Source organism: Atractosteus spatula, chromosome 23 (assembly GCF_055471065.1).
Source record: "Atractosteus spatula isolate fAtrSpa1 chromosome 23, fAtrSpa1.hap1, whole genome shotgun sequence".
In the NCBI taxonomy this organism is placed as follows: domain Eukaryota; kingdom Metazoa; phylum Chordata; class Actinopteri; order Semionotiformes; family Lepisosteidae; genus Atractosteus; species Atractosteus spatula.
In genome coordinates, this window is record NC_142728.1 from 16,321,228 (window position 1) to 16,338,869 (window position 17,642).

At 46.8% G+C, this 17,642-nt stretch overlaps 1 protein-coding gene across 3 annotated transcripts in view; it reads right to left on the reverse strand.

Annotated features, from left to right (window-relative positions):
• Positions 1–17,642, reverse strand: part of LOC148816297 (tenascin-like) — a 52,502-nt gene that overhangs the window by 13,586 nt on the left and 21,274 nt on the right. For 2 of the 3 annotated variants that reach the window (XM_088940621.1, XM_088940620.1), the window contains exons 6-10: positions 16,740–16,893; positions 15,321–15,590; positions 14,427–14,612; positions 12,762–12,851; positions 12,119–12,382 (exon numbers count right to left, since the gene is read on the reverse strand). In XM_088940621.1, coding sequence (XP_088796747.1) covers positions 12,119–12,382; positions 12,762–12,851; positions 14,427–14,612; positions 15,321–15,590; positions 16,740–16,893 — 964 coding nt within the window. Of the gene's footprint in view, positions 1–1,220; positions 1,494–1,950; positions 2,224–3,120; positions 3,394–6,021; positions 6,295–7,519; positions 7,967–9,878; positions 10,275–12,118; positions 12,383–12,761; positions 12,852–14,426; positions 14,613–15,320; positions 15,591–16,739; positions 16,894–17,642 lie in introns of all 3 variants that reach the window. The other variant, XM_088940622.1, reaches the window with a different exon arrangement.

The following is a 17,642-nucleotide window of genomic DNA, read 5'->3' on the forward strand; positions in this document are numbered from 1 at the left end:
ATCCGAAGCTTGTGCAACGCGAGAGCCTCTCTGGGCACTGCAGCAGACAGATCGGCCGCGCCGAGAGCAGGGCGGAGGAAGCCTCCAGGGCTGTCGCTTCTCATTAGGAGCGCTCCGACTCCGCCAGGTGGGCGCAGGAAAACGGACCCGAGCGCTGACACGAAGCAGCTGCAGACCCGCCCCCTCGTGGCCGACCCGCACGCAGAACCCACACCGGAGCGCGGGGTGGGGGGGGGGGGCTGACTGGCGTCGAGGGCTCTCCTGCGATCAAACCCTCAGCTGAAGACACGTTCAGCCCAGTGACCTCTACCGCTCAAATGGGGTAATATAATCTAAAGTGAAATAGGGTTAATACAATCTTTTAACACTGTTAATCTTTGAGCACCACTACTGGCAAAGCTGGCTCTAAAACACAGCTTTGAGCTTTGGCATTCTGTTACTACAGTGAAGGCTGTTTCTTCCTTGTCTCCCAGTTGAGCCTGTCCTGACTTGGCAGTGGGCAGGACTGACTGCTGCCCTGAGAAGTGCTGCCACCCACTGCGTCCAAACGAAAGAGTACCGACTCCGGAAAATAAAACTGCTTCTAGCATAAAAAAAAAAGTGTTTGTGCAGTGAAGTGAAGGCACAGTGGTTTTCGCCAACAGCAGAGGTCCCTAAGATTGGGGTTTCTGGAATTATCTGCTGAAGAATGTGACGAGACTCATCGAGCTTGCTCCCCACTGGGCATACAAAAGGCAGGCATAGCGTGATGAGCACATTGGAGTCCACAGAGGTTTCCTCAGCATCTTGGGAACAAGGTGCATGCGTGTTTAGGATGAAGGGAACCAGACGCTGAGAAACAGAGACCGGCAGCACATACCAAAGAACCCCTACGAGGCAGCAGAGTTCAAGCAAGCCGAGATTTGGGGGGTGGGGGAAACTTTTTTCCCTCCTCTTGATGGTTAACTATTAGAAATGTGGAAATCTGCAATGTATGCAGAAGGCGAGCCTTGGTTTTTCGCGCATCAAAAAGGGCAGGATGCAATCGCCGTGCATTTATACATAAACTTTCCCAGCTCCAGAGTGAAAATCACCAGTCAAGCAAGACTGAAAGGCCTCCTCTCGGTCTTAACCCTCCCTATGTCCTTCTCCTATTCTCACGTTGTGCACCCTGCTGCGCCGTAGCGCCGAGCTGCACGGCCGCGCGTGCTGATGAGAGTTGTGGGCGAGTTACGCAGTACCTGTCACAGCGAAGGCAGACAGTGCAGCTCTGCGCCGCCCCAGGGCCAGGCCATGCAGGGTAATGTTATAGCCCGTGGCATCCACCAGGTCAGTGACCCTGGCGCTGCGGGCCTCTCCAGCCACAGTGAGCTCCAGGGGGTCGTACAGAGAGTCGGCGTCTGTGACACGGACGACAAAGCCCTCAAACGCCCCTGCAGTTGTGTTCCAGGTCAGAGTGAAGGTGTCTGGGCTTATATCTGACACGGCTAGGTTGCCCAGCTGAGGCTCTGGCTCTGAGTGAAAGAAAATCCATTTGTTTTTTTTGGGGGTTGGGAAAGGGCGGTCTTAGGGTAGGCAGAAAAATATTTAAAGTATTTCTCTTCAGAGCAATCAACAAAAACACACGAGGAATTTATTTTAAAAGTCCACTGAAATATAAATGTTTTAAACCAAAACTCTCCCGCTAATTCACTGCAGCTTTGTTCTGAAAAGGGAACTGATTTAGCAAAAACAGGCTGCTTAAATTCTAAAATGCACAATAAATTAAAGTCAATTTTTTGTTTCTGCATGGCAAGTCTTTTTTAATTTTTTAAAACTCTACCCTCTATGCCCACAGTGTGTTTTGTTAGACCAGAATCTATTGCCATGTTTGTTCTAAACAATTAACATGGGGCAGACTGATCATACACCCACTGATGACAAAAGGAAGAAGGTGAAATTTGATTAAATCAATAAAAGGAGTTACTTTACCTGTAGTTGCTAAGGCCATTAAGGGCAGTGTGTTCTGGCTGCCAGAGCTGCCATACAATTTAATATTGTACTGTGTGTCGCTCTTCAGATTGGAAAGGACTGTGGAGCGCGCCCAGCTGGGCACTGTCAGCCCCCTTGCCTGTGAGGGCAAAGCAGACTCTCTGATCTCTACAACAAAGTTATCAAAAGCCCTTTCTCTCGTCGTCCAAGAGAGCAACAGGCTTTCAGAGGTAACGTTAGAAACAACTAGCCTGGCCAAGTCAGGTTCTGCAGCTACAGAGGAGAAAAGAGTCAGCATTGATTTGTAAAGACCCATCTCAGAGCAACTGCTGCCAGCCTCCTGCACATGCAGTGCCAATCCCCCAACACAAGATGCTCCCCAGCAACTCAGTCCTCACTACTGCTCTTTGCCACTGTTAACTGCTCCCCTCCCCCCCCCACCAATGTTAAATGTCCCATTCCCCAGTAGAACAACCACAGAGTTTCACAGTACAAACTGCACACTTAGCAGGTGCCATCGTGCACTGCCACAGAAGGAGGAAATTACTGAAAACTGAGTACATCTAGCAGGAGTTTTTGATGGGGATCAATGGATTGAAAACAAACTACAGAGGCAATTAGGGCAAGCCTACACACTAGTTAAGGATATACACACCATGCAATAAATCTGAAATGTATACACTATGGGAATGCTTGCACATGCACATGAACGGGATATTTATACTCTGTTCTCTACATACTGATGGCTGAGTGTAAACATACCCTTAGCAAAAAGTGGTTGTTTAGGGAGATAGCTCGTTTCTAATATAATGAAGCTTTCCTTTTTGGAAAGCCCTGTGGAAAGCTTATTAATTCAGCCAAACCAACTCAGTATCAAGACGGGGGAAAAAAATATTAATCTGCAAGACTCCTGCTCAAGACAAAGGAGATTCTTGGCCTCTAACAGAGGATAATTGTGGAAATGAAATGTGAAATTAAAGTAAAAAATAATTAAGAGAGGTTTATGCTGATGAGCAATAATGTAAATATATACGTGTACAAAACTCAGAAAAACATTTTAAAAAAATTGCCAGTGCACAGCAGATTGCGAACTGCCCCCACCTTTTCCCCAGAGAAAGCTATGTCAAGACAGGCTGACAGACTATAACGAAAAGAGAGGGACAACAATACCTGTTGTGGCCACGGTACTCATCGCAGGGGTTCTGACCCCCTGCAGAACCCCATACAGGTAGGCTACATAGTCAGTGCTGGGCCTGAGCCCCGCGATATCAGTGAACAGAGCATTGTGGGACAGGTTAAATTCCATAGGCTCCGTCAGCCTGCTGGAATCTATGATCTCCAAGACAAACCCTTCAAAATCCCCTTCTGTGTCATTCCAGGAGATTCGGAAGCTTTCTGCGGTAATGTTAGACACAGACAAACTGCCAAGTGTAGGCTCCACCACTAGAGAAAGAAACAATTATTACGTTTTATAACATGTTGTGAAGACAGAAAACAGCCACTGTGAGGGCTAAGCACAGTTCAGCTCCAGAAGACTGCAGCAAGACTGCCAGCCAGCAGACGTGGGATTTTGTGCAGTAAAAAAAGGTACTAAATTTTAAGAAGGCAATATTGGATTTGAAAGAGTTACTGTGTGCTTTAAATTGTTTATGGAAAAGTCCTCAGCATGAGAGTGAAACACTGACTCTCATTGCTCAGCCAATCATCTAACAGCTCCTTGGAGCATTCTTCATCCATTTTGGCAAGTTTGAATGACATGTTATACTATATTAATATTATTACAAACTGCTGGAAAATCTGTGATAAAGATCAAGTTCAGCAGTCGTTGCTCCTTTAAAGTACTGTGTGTGGAATTTCCTTTTTCAAAGGTACAGTATTTACTGCTATTCTGGATTCCTGCTAACATACTCAGCACAGCACTTGTGGGTGTACCAAGTTCAATTATAAAGCAGTTGTAGCAACAGATCGTGTTCACAGAAATTCACAGGATATAGTGTGTTTGTAGGGCTGAGTGATGGGAAAGAGTCACCTCTGCACAATTTGTGAATGATTTTCAAGAATAAAAGCTCAGATGGAGCTGAAATTTGTTTCTGATGGATATCTTAAGCTAATTTATTCAAGACAGGGAGTGCACCAACTAAATGCATTTAAATGTTTTAAAACGCTTAGAGATACCTGAAAAACAGAGCAAGTTTTTGAATTTGGGAGCATTTGAGGAAGAGAGAAGCACAAAACATGTTTAACGCAACAGTGTTAATTAAAGGCATAACAGACGGGCTCAAGGTAAATGTCAGCCCGTGTTTCATCATTCAAAAAGCCCCTTTGATTTTTCTTTGTCTGGACTTCAGAATAAAAACAACAAACAAGGAAAGTGAAACAAAATAAAGCATTCATTACAAAATTACACGTGAAGAGCAAAGAGGCAATAAAGAGGGGAGAGGAAGAGGACGAAAAGCTGGTGACAGCACGAGTGAGTCGGTGGGTTGTAACTATTAGCAGCTTTTTGAGAGACGAGGGGAGGTGGTTATGGAGTGCACTGTAGTGTCAAAGCAGACAGCTCAAAAGGGCTATTGGAAAATATGGCAATGGAGACATAACAGCCTGTCACTTGCAGGTAAACAGCTCGCTGAAGGATGTTGTCATGCAAGCGAAGCAGCTGCGGGTTCTTAGAATTCCTGGAAAGCTGTCAGAAACAGGAGCAGAAGCCAGACAAACAACCACCAGAACACCAGGTGGAGGAGATCTCAGAGATGTTTTTCCCCTTGAGATTCTACACAGGCCGGATGGATCAGGGGCTACTGTAAGCGGAACTCCGCACAGCTTTAATCTCCGCTCCCGCAGCACAGATTTCAAAAGCATTACAAAACACAACTTGCCAGATTTAAGACTAAACGTAGAAGGCACCACGGCAAATCTGAATCGCACAAAAACAGATTTCCCTAACTATTGTTGAGCGATTTGATGGAGCTCAAAGCTGATATGACCACATGTGTGCGTTCTGAAAGAACCACCTGGTCAAGGTGAAGATGAAGGAAGCTTTCCTCTAGCCGTTGTGACAAATGAGACAGGCGGTCCAGCAGGTCTTCTAATTCTCATTGGCACATCAATTATTAATGATGGAATTGATGCCTTAAATCATGAGATGGGGAACAGGCGATCTCTGGCCTTAATAATTAGAAAGTGTTGGGAGATTTTCTTACTTGCTGGTCATCAAGAGGTAGATGGTTTAACGTCTCATCAGCCCTCTCGGTTTTTCAATTGAGCTAACTGCTCGGACAGCTGCCTGAGCTCGGTGTCGGCGTGAGGGGTGAGAGAGAAAAGGAAAACCTGCAGGATGGCGGGTCTGACTTGGCCACAACATCGCCCCAAATCGACAGCATGTGCACTGAAGGACTGTCTACCTGGCTTGTTGGAAAGGTCTCAAGAAAAGTGTTAAGATGATGATGATGAAAATGACGATGGTGAGGAAGAATATGGTTTAAATCAAACACATACGCAGCATCAGTCCAGTGCAGCTGATGGAGGGTGTGGCAATGACAATGAGGTGGGCCACCATGGTTAAGAGATGTCTCAACAGGCAGATGGACTATCTGCAGTGTTAAATATTTCGACCCTACTCAGTGACAGCTGCTCTCTTGCTGAAGTGGATGGATTTTTGCAATCACTGCAGCACCACGTGGGCTCACCGCAGCGCCCCCGCATGGCAAGCCAGAGGCTTCATGCACTGGCCCGCGGGGCGGGAGGGGAAGCAGGCAGATGGAGATGGACGGCTGTTTGTTTTTTTTGAGGGATGAGAGACCCCACCTGGGGGCAAGAGAGGCGCAGTGGCTGGAGGGTGAAGTGACATGTAGGATGGTATCCTGATGAAATTAAAAGAAAATGAAAAGATTTTTGTTTTTAAAAAGAGAACAGCAAGGGCGTGCTCCGTGCAGCGCAGAGGAAGGACTCGGTCGTGTGAGCGAGCTGCTGCTTGACACCACAGGATCATCCGAACGGAAGGGAGAAGAGGAGAGAGCGGAGAGCGGGAGAGGAGCAGGGGTCCGACCCCTCCCCGAGGCAATACCTGGATACCTGTTCTGGCTTCTGCAAAGACAGGCGGGGTAGGGGAGCCGCGGCTCACCCCCCGAAGGGCGATATTATAAGAGGAACTGGGTTCAACCCCGGTGATGCCCAGGGACCGGGCATCACCGGACACCGTGAGGCTCTGCGGCTCAGCACCCCGCTCAGAATCTGTAACCTCAACCAGGAAGCCCTCAAAGGCCCCGTCAGCCGCTGTCCAAGACAGATTGAAGCTGTCCCAAGAAACACCTGAGACCGTTAGCGCTCCCAGCTCAGGCTTCTCCTCTGGATAACAAACAGATCAAAACCAAAATGATTAAACATGAAACAACAAATGGATTAAATTAATATAAAATGGATTATTAGGGGAATTTGTTTTCTTCTCAAGCCTCTGAACTGCCTAAAGCCTTCTTTAGAAACAGCTGTGCACTTCCTGAATGCTGCATCAGCTCAAATCTCGGTTTATAGCTTCTGAGGGTGGAGATGCAGGCAAATAAGGTGTTTATCTGTGCTCTAAAATACAGTGCAAACCTATTAACCTCATTAAAAAAACTAATTACAAAGGCTGATTAATTTTTCTACCTTGCAAAAGCGGACATGGCAATAAAGTAGCTTTCCAAAAAAACAACTCAGAATGACAAAAACATACAGTACAAATCTGAATACAAGACTGAGGATGAGGATGAAATGGAGGAATGGAATGGAGGGAGAGCAGAAGAGATGACTACTCTTTTCATGCCTGATAGAGTATTTGATGTGTAACACAGGCAGCAGAAGGTAAAGGAGGTAATCAAACGCAGGCTGTTAACGAAAAATCCTCTAGTCGTTAGATCTACACAAGAAATCCCACTGAACTGCAGGAGAAGCAGGCTAAGAACTCTGCGTTTTGGTATCAAAAACCCAAACTGTAATATTTGTACAGCAAACAAGAGTGCTTTTCACACTGTCACGAACGCAAGATGGGGGTATCGCCTCGTTCGGCACTTTGTTTCATGTCAACATTATGAAGAGACTCAGCCATACAACTGTACTGCCATGCTCCCTCTCCCCTCAAGCATGCCTGGTACATGCAATATCCCTGTTGCTCTAGAGCTGGACTGCTCTAAGCAATATCAGTGTGATTTTTACCTCCACAATGACAAGCCATGAACAACTGCTGAAGACTCCCTGGAAGGCCAAGCTTACCGTATTTAAACAACGGTCCTTAGGTTTAAACAGGAGTAGAAAAATGACGCATTCATTACAACAATCCTCAAATTTGCTTGATTGTGCCATGCATGCTTATTCACTGCATTCCCTGCTGCTCATTTCGGAATGGGATAAGACCACACAAGGTGCATCCACTGCCAAAACATTTGGGCATGCATGATACACGTAGTACCATTCATGAAACATCTCCCAGGTATCGTGCCATAGAAATTTGGAGGCCGATTATATTACAAGAAGGAGGAAATGAGAGGAAGAAGTTTTAATGGGTGTGGAAATGAAAGCTGGGACCATGGACAAATACCTGTATTGGCAATAGCCTTGAGAGGCATTGACCTCTCTCCCTGGGCAATTCCATACAGAGAAATCTCATAAAGCGTGCCAGGAGACAAGCCTTCCAGGTCAGCATGGTGGGCATCTCCTGGAATCGTTATCTGATTAAGCTTGTCAGGCTCTGTCGTGTCTTTCAGCTCTACAAGGAAGCTATCAAAGGTTCTGCCAGAAACTGCCCAAGACAGGCCCAGGCTAGTATGGGTCACCTTTGTGACACTGAGGTCCCCAGTGAGCTCCGAGCTGGAACTCACAGGCTCTGTCCCAGACTGCCACAACACAGCCTCTGTTGGTGGCAGTTCTGTTTTAAGAGAAACATGAGGGGTGACTGTTGGGTGGCTCAGCCAGCTGGGAGCTAAAGTCTTAGCACTCATGTCTGTCACTGGGCCTGCATCCACCGACGCTGGAGTGGGCTTGGACACTAGACAAAAGTACATTCAAACATGTTAATCAGTAGCTTCTGTGGGAAGAAGACAAAGAGGAAATCAGGTTAACTGCAGAAAAACGCTGCATTGTTTGTCGTTTTCAGAAAACTAGGGGAAGAAACAAGCAACGTTGTTTACATGAGACAGGAACAAACGAAAGCTTCAAGATTATGGACTGAAGTGAGGCGAGCAGAGCTCCCTTTCCGAGAGTCATCGCTCAAGTCTGCAACTGTTTCATGCAAAAATCGTTCAGGAAGTCACTCGGCCTCATGTGTTTGTGTTGTTCACGACATCTCTTCAATGAAGAACACAAGAAAATGGACAGAAGTACCTCTCTGTGACCTGAAATCAGAACATGTGCAGCATTCCCTCTTCAGTAACGAAACAGGTCTTGGGAACGACCCAGTTTACACCGCAACACCTATCCTCCCGTAGGGGACACCCTCATGCTGCTAATTCATCTGCTCCAGTAGCGTGGGCATTAATGGCCCTGAGCAAGCCATTAATTTTTTGAAGGTTCCGTATAGTCTGCCTGAGCAGAATGTACACAGTACACTTCAAAATCATGATGAAGCCATGCAATGCGATGCAACCTTAATCTGAACACCCGAGCAGTGTTTGCATTCATGCGAGAGGCAGGTAGCACAAGATGCACAAATAGGCTACCATTATCCTCTTCTGATGCACACTCAAGTGGTAAATGGTATGTAAATGGAATGGCAAACAATGAGCATGAAATAAATGAACTATGTTGGCCTCAGCCTCCAGAAGCGAATAGTTGCTTATAATAGCTGTAATGGGGGAGGATAACGATGCAGGAAATTAGTTCTAATTTTATACGAGGGCTTCATTATATTCCATCGCAGCTGAATCTAAAGCAATTTTGCTAATTGAGGCTCTTACTATGAAGCATACCAGCTCCATTCTGATATGCGAGTACAGAAAAACCCATCCATCCATTATCGAAAACCCTCTTATTACTGGTGAGGGTTGTGGCAACCTGGAGCCTATCGCCGAGGCACAGGGCACAAGGGGGGACTACACCCTGGACAGGACGCTCATCGTTCACATGGGATGCATGGGACAATTTACAGGTGCTAAGAAACCTAATTGGAGGGCTTTAAAAGGGTGACAGAAACATACAATTATGGAGGACAATATGCAAACTCGCAGAGAAAGTGCCCCAGTCTGGAAATGAACTGGAAATGAGGACCCAAAGAGCTGTGAGGCAGCAGCAACTCTAACCACCTCCCCACCAAATGTCACCCAGCAGCAGCTTTCAGCTTTTCTTGTGAATGCCTTTTATTTCAATGTCTACTGTACATCCTTTTCCGAGGATGGTCCCTTGTGATGGCGCAACGCTGTCCAATGACCAGTAAGTGTTTTCTTAGATGACAGCGTCTAGCTACTAACTGCATAACTCTCTTAACCAGACTTCATGTTTCTGAAGTACAGAACTGGAGCCTGAAATTGTTAGTTCTTCACTTGTTACTGTACTGCTGTAGTGTGGTGCTCTCCCATTTTCAACCATGACTAAGCAACTTTCTCTGGTTGTCCAGGCCTGGCCTTTCCAGCATGCATATGGAGATGTGATGAGGTGATGGGGTGATGATGATGGGATGAATCTTCTTGGGCATGCAAACCACAGATCTTCTCTGGTCATGCCATGCTCCTACTCCAATACATATGAGAGTATGAACAAAATAATGGATTCATAACATGAGCATGCAAACCCCTTTACTGCATGGCACACTTTGAACTGTGAGATGTATGACTTTGTGAGATTACAAAATGCACCCTTTTTCCTGGCTGCTAAGATTCTATTAACTGTCTTTTTGAAAGAAAGAAAAGAGCTCAGGACAGCGGAAGAAGATATGCTGGCTGTCTCGCAGCCTAAATAATATATACCTGTAACAGCAACTGCTTCAAGAGGCGAGGATCTCTGGCTAGCGGTTACTCCATAAAGCTTTACTCGATACTCTGTGGCTGCCCTCAAGCCACGGATTACAGTGCCTGTAGAATCTCCAGGGAGAAGGGTCTCCAACTTTTCCCATAATCCCACTGTGTCTCTACATTCTACAACGTAACTATCATACTCATTGTATGCCTCTGTGTCCCAAGAGAGACGAAATCCATCTGCTGTTACGCCCCAAACTTTCAGGGCCCCGATCTCATCCTCGTGCCCCATCCCAGAGAATTCGGGATCTGTGTTGTCTAGAGGCATAAAGCTAAAAACATTGTCCTCAGAAATTTGTGGTGTTGTGAGCTCTAGGATACTGTCAGCTAAATAGAATGTGAACGAAGCTACAAAAAAACACAAACAAACAACAAATTAAATTGAAGGAGAAGCTGGGCAGATTGGAACTTGTCCTGCTTACTATGGGCAAGGTCAGACTTCTGGTTACATGTCTGTGAGTCTCTGAAATAAAAGGTTCTCTGGATTTATAGCTGGTAGAAAGCATTTTTCTTTCTTTCAGCTCACTGCAACACATTAGCTCAAACAAACTATTACAATTCCTTAAATTACCGATTCGCTAAAGTGGGTTTTTGCCTTTGGAGTAAATTGTGCATCACTGGTTCAATGGCTGGACATACAATGAACAATTAAGAAGACCTTTTTGCTGGCCAGTTCTTAATAATACAGTACGAGTCCTTAGCCTTCACTCAACCAGGAGGTTACATCAATGCTCGGGCAATTTAAGGGGGCAATGAGAAGAGGAAAGTGAACCAGTGCAAACAAAGTACTTCCAGATTAAAAATTGCATTATTTCAACATAAAAGGAAGCAAACAGGTATAGTTTTAGAGATATAGAAGAAGTTTTGAGCATAGAATTAAGGCTCTTCAATAAAAACAACAGTGCTCTTCCCCTGGAGGTAACCTACAAAGTGCATTCCAAGTTTAAAAAACCCAAAGCGATATTTTTTAAACCTCAAGGTACTTGTTCTCCTTTCACCAGGGCAGAGAGGAGTGAAATCCCATGCTGCAGTTAAACGCCGTTTGAACCATATTCTGAAATGAGCATAAATCTGGAGGGGTTTCCTATTCGGAGCTGCGAGATGTCTCAAAGCACATCCTTGCTGGGCGAAGGCGGCCAGGCGCTGCGGCTGGGCCCCCGGGCCGTCGAGCGGCGATCCCAGCAGCCCCGTGGGGCCGAACGCCGTGTTGAGCAGCACTAAGGCCCAAACCAGGAGGGTGCTTTCTCCCTCTTGCACAGTCGCCTATTGTGCCCACAAAACCCAGGCACTGTGTTCGTGCCGTGTGGTGCTTAACAATAACGCTCGGGAAAAAGAAAAATAAACAAGCCGGGTTAGAAAAGTCACAGCTTTGAGCTGACATTAACGGGATACGGTATGGAACCAATTTCTTTAACAGTATAATAGTTCATCGTGGTGAAATCAGACAGGAACAGGGGAGAGGGCCACACTGCAACAATTAATGCATGAATGAGCTTTGTGTGCTGCACAGAACAGCTCTATTCTACAAACATTTGGCTACGCAGGAAAATTCCAGAAAAGGGGATTTGGAGCCAGGACTGCTTCCCCTCATGTCGAATTAATTCTATCCAGTGTGCTTTCCAGGCGTCAGTCCTGAACACAATCTGTGCTGCTACTGATCTGGGTGGGTGGGGATAACTCCGAGGTTTGCTTTGACTGGCAGCTCCTGAGTCTGCCCCACAGCACCCTTTTGGACTTGGCGAAGGGAGTGCAGCCATGTTCTCTAGGAAACTCCAGCAGCCTCCAGGTTGCGTGTTCAGGTTTGGGGAGATTTGAAACCTGGACGCAACGCCTTTTTTATCCCCTCGTCACGTTAAACTGCTTGAGGTGGTACTGATCAGTGGCACTGATGATAAGGATTGTTAATCCATAAAGACAGGCCCAAAGGCACACCACAGCACTCAAAACCATTGAAATCCCTTGTGCCTAAGAACAACACTAACACCAACACAGTGGTGCGCCTTCTCTTCCAGGGAGAGGAAAAAAGGCTTCTACCCCAGAGCTCTTCATCCTGTATGAAAGTTGTGTTTAGTGCAATCTGGAAGGATGAGCTATTGGGAAAACTGACGGGTGGCTGCAAGGCCCAAGGTACGCAGAATACACCCCCCGTCTGCCCGCAGCCAAGCACGGTGGCGAGCTGCTCCTGCACTTACCCGTGGAACCGGTGACAGTGGCTGCCTGGCTGCGCTGCCTGCCCCTCTCCGCGGTCAGCGTGATGGTGTAGCGCATGCCGGGATCCAGGCCGCTCAGGGTGTAGGAGCTGGCGTCAGAGGGCAGCTCCACTTCCTGTCTCTTCCCGTCCGCCGACACGTACACCAGGCGGTAGACGTCGATCTTGGCCAGGGGCCGCCTCCAGCGCAGCAGGAGCGCCCTCTCCGTCGAGCCGCTCACCTCCAGGTCCAGGGGCGCATCCAGCTCTGAGGGGACACAGGGTCAGCGTACAGGAGGTGCACCCTCAGAGATGCCTGATCGGGCAACTCAGGTCCTAATTCGCATGGCGCTGTTAGTCCCCGTGTGCTGGCTGAAGTTTGCAAAATCTAGCCATTGGAATTTCACACTTAATTCAACTGCACAACTGACCAATTCATACTGGTCATACTGCATTTATTTTACTTGAGTGCTTTGCGGCGGAGCCATTCTTTTACAAAACGGACCTACTTTGGCCTTCCTCAGGCCATTGTACTAAAGTAGGTTTTAGTTATCTATTTTGGGCTGTTATGAAAAAGGACAAGAGAAGCTTTGACACACAATACATAGACTTCTTATTGACACAGGCCTAGTCCCCGATGTGCTTACCGGTGGCTGCATTGATGGTAGAGGGCATGCTCTCTCTGTCCTTCTTCACAGCCGTGACACCCAGCCCGTACTCGGTGCCTGGCCTCAGGCCTTGCAAACACAAAAAGGAAAGCTGGTGAAGTCACAGAAAATGGTACCTTGTAACACGCTGTGCCCTACGTACCAGTCATATAGAAACTGCAACATGATACCTGTTGTGACAAAAATCGGAATCTTTCATATGCAGCAAGTCATTACAAGCCTGCCTAAAATCCAAATCAAACCACCCAGTGAAAATACGGCACAGCCAAGTGCACCGTGAGTGGATGCTCTTCCATGAGCTATTCAGATCCCAGAAGAAGCAGTCAGGTTATTCTCTTAGCAGTGCAATGAGAATTTAAGAGGTGAAGATATGCACCTTCTTATCCAAAAGATTTTCAGTTCGATTTTTTTTCATTCTGCTAATCACAGGACAAGTTGATAGCTCAGGAAGAGGTTTGCCCAGGGTCTTGATTTCTGCCTATATAATTCTTACATTCTTACTTCTTAATGGCTGAGGGAGCCATTCCACACTGCAATTAGACTTTCTGCTTAAGGCCTGCGATTTCCTGCACTTATTTCATTTATTAACTTACAAGGGTTATTGTGTAGGAGCCTCAAAGCATAAAATTATATTGAATGCACAGCGAAGTCATTATCAGTAAATTCACAAGCGTGACGTTAATTACAGATGATAACATGACAAAAACGTGAGGTGAGTAGCAAAGCTTTTAAAGTTATTAGCTGTATGACCCTGCAGTGTTCTTGACAGGAACAAAGAAGAGAGTCAGACAAAGAAACTATTAACATTTAAAAATATCTTTCTTAGATGGAATAATCTCTGCATGCATACAAAAGCACCGCCTATAAAGTGAGAAGCGCAGAAGACATGGCAAGTCTCACTGCCGTTCACAGCTTTTCCAGGTCCCTCTGAAACAAGGAGGAAAAGGCAGAAGAGCCACCACTGAACAGCTCCACCCTTCCCTCCTGTCGCACCGCTGGAAACCAGAACTTCTGCTGCATCACGGAAATAAAACTACAGACAAGAAGACAGAGACCCGCTGTGACACGTTATGAACTTGCAGTTTAAAATGCAGGCATTCTATTAGAACCACACATCCAAAATGCCTGCTTTCACGGCACCTGATCCATTCACGTAAAGCAACAAAAGTCCTATGTTGTGAAAAGCTGTGACACTTACAGAACAGTTAAAAGCTGCCAATTATTCAAGAAGAAAGAAAAGGTTTCTGTTCTATTAAGGGAGCTAAAGACGGAAAGCAGAGACTAGCGGGGAACAAATTCAGACATCTGTTAATGGAATCCAACCATTACAGCAGGGTGGTCCAAGTCCAGTCCTGGAGGACCAGTGTGTCTGCAGATCTTCATGCCAACTCGGCTCTAAATGACCTAAATAACCTCTTTGTTGGCTTGATTGGGCCAAATTACCAGCTCTTCAGGTGTTACAGATTTAAACAGACCTAGAAAACCCACAGACGGTCTCCAGGAGCTGAGCTGGACCACCCTGATAAAGTGCCTCACTTCAGGCGAAAGAGAAGGTAGTACGAAGCTGCTTTCACCACTTTGACCGTTCGGGAGCCCCGACTGCTGCACAAACTGGACACAGCCCGGGGTCTGCTGGCCCCGTACCAGTGAGAGTGGTCCTGGTGGTGCTTTGCCGGCCCCTGGGCACGGTGATCTCCACATGCTCTCCGCCGGAGATGGGGGCGTACTTGATCCGGTAGCTGTTCACGTTGGCCTTGCTGTTCCTCCACTCCAGAGTGATGCTGCTGTCAGTCTGGGAAACGGCCTGCAGATTTTTGGGGGCATCCAGATCTGGCACACAGAAAAAGGGGGGGTCAAAAATGAGCTCTACGCCTGAGTATGATCGTTCACTTTTACACCTGCATTGATCTACAAAGAAAACACTGGTAATTATAGGAAATCGAATGTCTCATACTTTCTAGGAATATCCTTGCTGAAACATCTGGACTAAACCAACTGCTAAACACACACAAAAGGAACCAGTCAGCAGCAGAAGCAATGTTGCTACCCACTGTGACAAAGAAATGAGAAACGCTGCGTCCTCAAATCTAGATGTCAAGCATTATAGAGAGCAATTTGAACGAGCTGGACCGTGATAAAAGACCTCTTGTCAATTTATATTGCTGGTCTGACTGCCAACTAGAAGGAAACGCCTACAATGCACAACAATGCACATTCATCAGGTCGCTTGCAGATTTCATTACCAAAATGTTACAAAGTGCATTTCAGTGTGCCTAAAGAACAGGGAAGAAGGCAGAAAAATCCAGTTCTGGGTGACCTACATTGACCTGCTTACTTTTTTGTTCCCTTAAAAAAGTAGCATTTCTCACAGGGCTTCAACACAGTCCAGCTACTGCACTTTGGGTCCAGTCAGTTTTTCAATCATCGACTTTTCAACTCAAACCCTTTCCGAAGGCATAACAAGTTTCTGTTCATTGGCTGGCTGTGCCTCTTGCTATTGTGTCTTGATGGAGACTCGGCCCAGTGGCGCTGCCTCACCCGTGGTGAACGTCTCCGAGACCGGGTCACTCCGCATGTCTCCGCGCCGGGACACCAGCGACACCTCGTACTCCGTGTCCGGTTTCAGGTTGCCCACGTTGTACTGGGAGTCCGCGGAGGAGAGCTCCACGGTGGTTCTGTCCGAGAGCTGCGAGCCGGGTCCGTAGGACAGGGTGACACCGTCCACCTGAGCCACCGGCTTGAACCAGGTGATGAAGGCCGTGGAGTCGGTCACGTCGCGCACCTCCACCTGGCTCGGGGCGTCGATCCCTGTGAGGCGGAATAAACCAGGGGAGCTGAGAGGGTGCGCCCACAGAACCAGCAAGTTGGCCCTCCTACAGTTCCCCCTGAACTCATCTGAAACCCTGAAGCAGTTTCCCATTCCTCACTCCTGGGCTGCTGTGCAGGGGGCTTCTGGCACCGAGTGTCAGCCAGGAGGGGGCTGCACTTCACTGGGGATAAAGTTGGTCCCCTCCTACATACGGGAACACCATAGAAATAAACTGATGCAACTATGAAATCACACACCATAGCATCAGAACAAATTCAGACTTCAAGATGGATGGAGTTAAATCCAGGGCTACTCAGGCTGCAGCCTGTCTGATCCACTTCATTGCTAAATTTTAAGTCAACCACCTTTTTAATTGTTTAATTGACAATCAGAAGGATCGGTTAAACAATTAAAGAGCATACTGATGACTTCCTAGTTTAAACAAAATAAATACTGCCAAGGCATTACAGATAGACCACAGGAACATTAGGCTACACTACGGAGGTCACACATGTATGGAGGATGCACAAGCTAAATGAATCACAGGACAGGGTACACATGCCACCTTCAGTGCAAGACAGATAAACTTGCTGTGCTGCCCTCACCTGAAGTTCAGGTCCTCTGTGTATTTTTAGGTGCTAATGGTTGTCATTTCCCTAAAGACCCTCTGAAGTTTCTACTGATTTCCTCAGTACTCACTGCAGTATACACATCAAAGAGGGAGGTTGCAAAACAGAAAAAAAGTGATGAATGGAAGGCTAGAGGGCTGTGGGAAGTAGTCTCCATTATCTGGAAATGCCAGACCCATATTAACATGTGATGAGGGATGTCTTCCCGTCCTTTGTGGAGCTGCTACACTGCTGCGTGAGCACTAGCTCAGTGGGAGCACTGAGAAGTGACAGCGGATGTCAAAGACACGTACACATTTTCAGTAACCTCTCTGAATGTTTGCCGTCTCACTTGCTATGTGTGTTGAGTCATCACTTTGTAAATCAATGCCTTTGTAAATCAATTCAGCATGTGTCCAAGTATACGAGGCAACCCTGGCCATCATATCAAGCAAAAAAAGTTGGAGTGGGAAGTGGCAGGGTCTGGAGAAGGGGAGGGGGGGGTGTATTCCCGTCGGAGTGGGAGGGGGAGTCTCTTACTGGTGACGACATTCTTGGAGGCTCCGGGGCCGCGGGTGCCGTTCTTCACGATGTGGAGAGTGACCTCATACTCCTGCCCCGGCCCCAGACCGGACTGTGTGTAGCTCGTCTCCGGTCTCGTCAGGGTGTTGGAAATCCCTCCGTTCTCTTCCTTCTGCAAAATGTCAAAAGGGCAGTGTCTACAGTCAACAGCTTCACTGGTGTTGGACTTGAGCTCCTCTGCAAAGGCTAGCCAGGGGCAATTCCACCACAGCATATGATGGTCAAATGATGACCCATGTTATAAACATCCCTCTGAAAACCACGGGGACACATCAGTGGAGGATACTAGAGGTCAGAACAAATAGCTTCTGAAAAAACAGAAGTTAGGTAATGATAATGAGACATAAGTCAGAGGAAAATCATTTAAAAATAATTTAAAATTCCAAAGTCTGACTGGAACAGGACCTGACATATTTTGGAAATGCTCGGCAGTGGTTTTGAAATAAAAAAGCTGGCATTAAACATGCTGTAAAATGGAATGGCCACTGAACTGTGACACCCTTCCAATTTCCCTTGCATATATAAAAACCAGTCTGGCAACGACGGATCGTGCAAGGTGCAAAAGGCTCTTTCATTCATGCGCGAATAATGCAATCCTTGAAATTTATTCAGGAGCCATAAAGCGAGTTTAGAGGAGAAGAGGGGAGAAAAAAGTCTAACACCAATAAAAGCTGGTATGCAAGTCCTGGCTCTGGGATCTTCTCTTTGTTTATTTAACTGCTTCCAAAGTTTCCCTTAATGAAAGCCCTGCAAAAACAATAAGGAGGCTCCAGATTTTATGGACATCAGGACCATCGCCAGGAGTTACTCGGTAGTTGATGTTGGGAAGCTCTGTTCCATCGGGACTTTCACAGACGCCGC